Genomic DNA, 2855 nt, shown 5'->3' with positions numbered 1-2855 from the left:
CATAACCTGAATTCACATAAAGGGAACACACTTTACTATGTAACAAATAGGGATACGCTCCAAGGCCTCGAATGTACTGACCCCCAGGCCCATTTCTAGCACTTTTACAAGACAATTTTGGTACTCACCAACAGCAGACAATACACACAAGCACAGGGCACTATCACAGTGGGGATGGCAACTACAGAAACACATTTCACAGATAATGAGCGAGGAGCACAGATCCGCAGGAGACTATATTTTGGTGCACATCACTCCCACAATGCACTGCACAAAGCAGCTGACTGTGGGCTTCCACCACACCAATCGTATCAGAGTGAATTTACCTAGCATATAACCTACATACAACCTACACCCTCTAGCATATAATGAATTTTTGGTATAAAAAGGGTCATCGGATAAGACTGAATTTGCACATACAGGACCCGCATAAAGCAAGGGAAACGTATTGCATTTAACACTGTACCTTAATCTCTGCTGGAGTGCAGTGCAAAGAAAAGGATCAGCACAGATGTGTTTTTTGTAAGTATACCACTAAATACACCTCTAAATAAAAAAATAAAAAAGTAACCAGGAGCAGGAGTTTTTGTTACAGTTAAGGATGCTTACCTATTTTTGCATATGCATACGCTGTGTGCAAGCACAAAGTTTATGAATGTAAAACTTAATGCAACTGTAACTATAGCAGGTTGACAGGCCTAATTTATGTACCACAGCTTAGATGCTCCTTTACAAACAAGAAGATGCATTTTGCAATAATTCACTGATCACTCCCATACCACATCACATCCCTGAATGGGGATGGCTAACCTGTGGCACAAGTATTACATTTCAGTTGCTCTTTACTGCCCACCTCACTCCAGTTTCTCTTACCTGATAAGGAGTAATTCGTGCTTTAGACTGCCTTGCTGCTGCAGCTGCCCCACCATAAGTGGTTTTTCCAGGATAAAATGGAGAATCCCCAAGCTGGCTTGTCTTAAGGACAGAAGTGTTACCAAATGACTGCAAAAAGATACATTGAGAAAGTTAGCAAAATGGATAAAAAGAACACAATTAAAAAAAATAAAAAATCCCACCAAACCCCACAACATTGTGCTGTACTTACAGGGGAGAGAGCTCCAAAAGCTGATAAGTTGAATGCAGGTTTTTTAGAGCTGGTAGGTGTATGTTGTGAGAGGGAATGAGATCGTTCTGCTTCTGCGGACCAGAGAGGTGGTACAGTATTTTTTGAAACTGCTATATCTGACAAAAAGATGTATGGTATGCATAAATACCTTAAGTGGGTTAGGGCTTTAGTTGGATTATAAAAGTTATAAATTTAAAGCAAAGTTGATGTACACAGAAAACCAAATATAAATTTGCATTAAAGAAACACATAATAAAATGCCACATTCGGTCCTAAGTCATTCAACACCTAGTTTCAGAGTTCTCTGAACAGATTAATTTTACAATATTCTGTTAACAATCTGCATCAGAAAGCGGGAAATCTCACATAATTCATGAACCCAGGTCCTAGTCAAGTAAATCAATACAGAACCAGCCTTTGTAATGGAAATTATAAGCACTAAACAAAGCTCAGACTGATGGTTTTACTAGGAAACTCGTTCAGAAGGACAGAAATTATAGTAACACTTGCATTACTAATGGCATACAAAATTCTCATAAGCAAATTAATCACTTGAGTTCAACCCAGGGTAGAACTGGTGGGTCTTAAATCTGGTTCTTCTGCAGTTAATGTTCTTATTTAAATTTATAACAAACCGTCCAGTCCACTGAAAGCCACAAGCATTTTCTTGTTTGTCCTGAGCCTGCTAATAAAAAGCAGAGGTATACAGACAACTACTGTGGACTCCAAGGACAGCCTCCCCCTTAAAATAAGGGGGAGGCATGGTAAATAGAAACCTGCTTCCACAGTCTGTGGAAGCCTGTGCTACTGTTGTCTGTTCTATCCGGCAATTATTCTGTAGTGAAAGGGCTTAAGTTTCCAAAAGTCTTAGTCAATAAGATGTTAAATAAAAAAGTCAAGATAACATTTGCCCTAGTGAATTTTATATTCAAGAAAGATGACAGGCTTGATAGAACTGAAATCCTCCATGCACAAAAGATAAAGCATAAACAGTAGATGCTTGCCTACTAGATACCCTAAGAGCAGTAACCCAGCCCATGCAAGCCAAATATTCTAAAGTCCATAGCAAATGAGCTTTATGCTGTGGACAGACATAACATTTCAAATGTTTCAAAAAAAGGAACGTGTAGAAATAAAACACCTGATAAAAATCCTCCAAAGCATGACAGAAAATGTGCCTAGAGGAAGCAGGCACTAATTTTGTGCTATTTCATTCTGGAACAAGTGTATATGGTGTCTATTCTCTGGCATCCCACAATGCTGCATTCCTGCCTCATCTCCCCAAAGCAGCTAGGAATCTGAACTTGTGGTAGAGGAGATATCTTTTATTAGAACAATTAGATTTTTGCAAAAAAAAAGCTTTAATTGCAAGCTTTTGGGTACAAATACTCTTCCTCAGGCGTAAGAGAAAAGATTATAAAAATTTCTTCCAGGTAGAAATGAAAGTTCATATTTCATAGGAGAGTTAAAGGTGTGGTAAAATCTCCTGTTTGGCACAGCTCATTTTATGCAGGTTAGGCTCAGAAAAAATTGGAACAGTCTGTTTACTTCAACATTGTTTGGTGGCAAGCAGGATGTAGTCATATTTTCTTCTGGTTATGATGTTTCATATTTCACAAAAGAGAAAAAGGATGGAATGCTAAAGTAGCTAGGAGCACTCACTGAGTGTCCACTATGCTCTTCCTGCACTTTGTTGCAGAGGCAAGGTAGGAGCAGAGCTACAGGCTGG

The 2855-nt window shown here is 38.9% G+C and overlaps 1 protein-coding gene across 2 annotated transcripts in view; it reads right to left on the bottom strand.

Moving 5' to 3' along the window:
- Positions 1–2855, bottom strand: part of NUP153 (nucleoporin 153) — a 63589-nt gene that overhangs the window by 53395 nt on the left and 7339 nt on the right. Inside the window, exons 3-4 of one of the 2 annotated variants that reach the window (XM_019522872.1) lie at positions 1106–1242; positions 874–1002 (exon numbers count right to left, since the gene is read on the bottom strand). In XM_019522872.1, the coding sequence (XP_019378417.1) occupies positions 874–1002; positions 1106–1242 (266 nt within the window). The remainder of the gene's footprint in view (positions 1–873; positions 1003–1105; positions 1243–2855) is intronic. The other variant, XM_019522880.1, reaches the window with a different exon arrangement.

Source organism: Gavialis gangeticus, unplaced genomic scaffold, assembly GCF_001723915.1.
Source record: "Gavialis gangeticus isolate Ggan-Ray unplaced genomic scaffold, GavGan_comp1, whole genome shotgun sequence".
In the NCBI taxonomy this organism is placed as follows: Eukaryota; Metazoa; Chordata; order Crocodylia; family Gavialidae; genus Gavialis; species Gavialis gangeticus.
The sequence above is the reverse complement of the archived record's forward strand: the minus strand, read 5'-3'. Positions and strand labels throughout refer to the sequence as shown.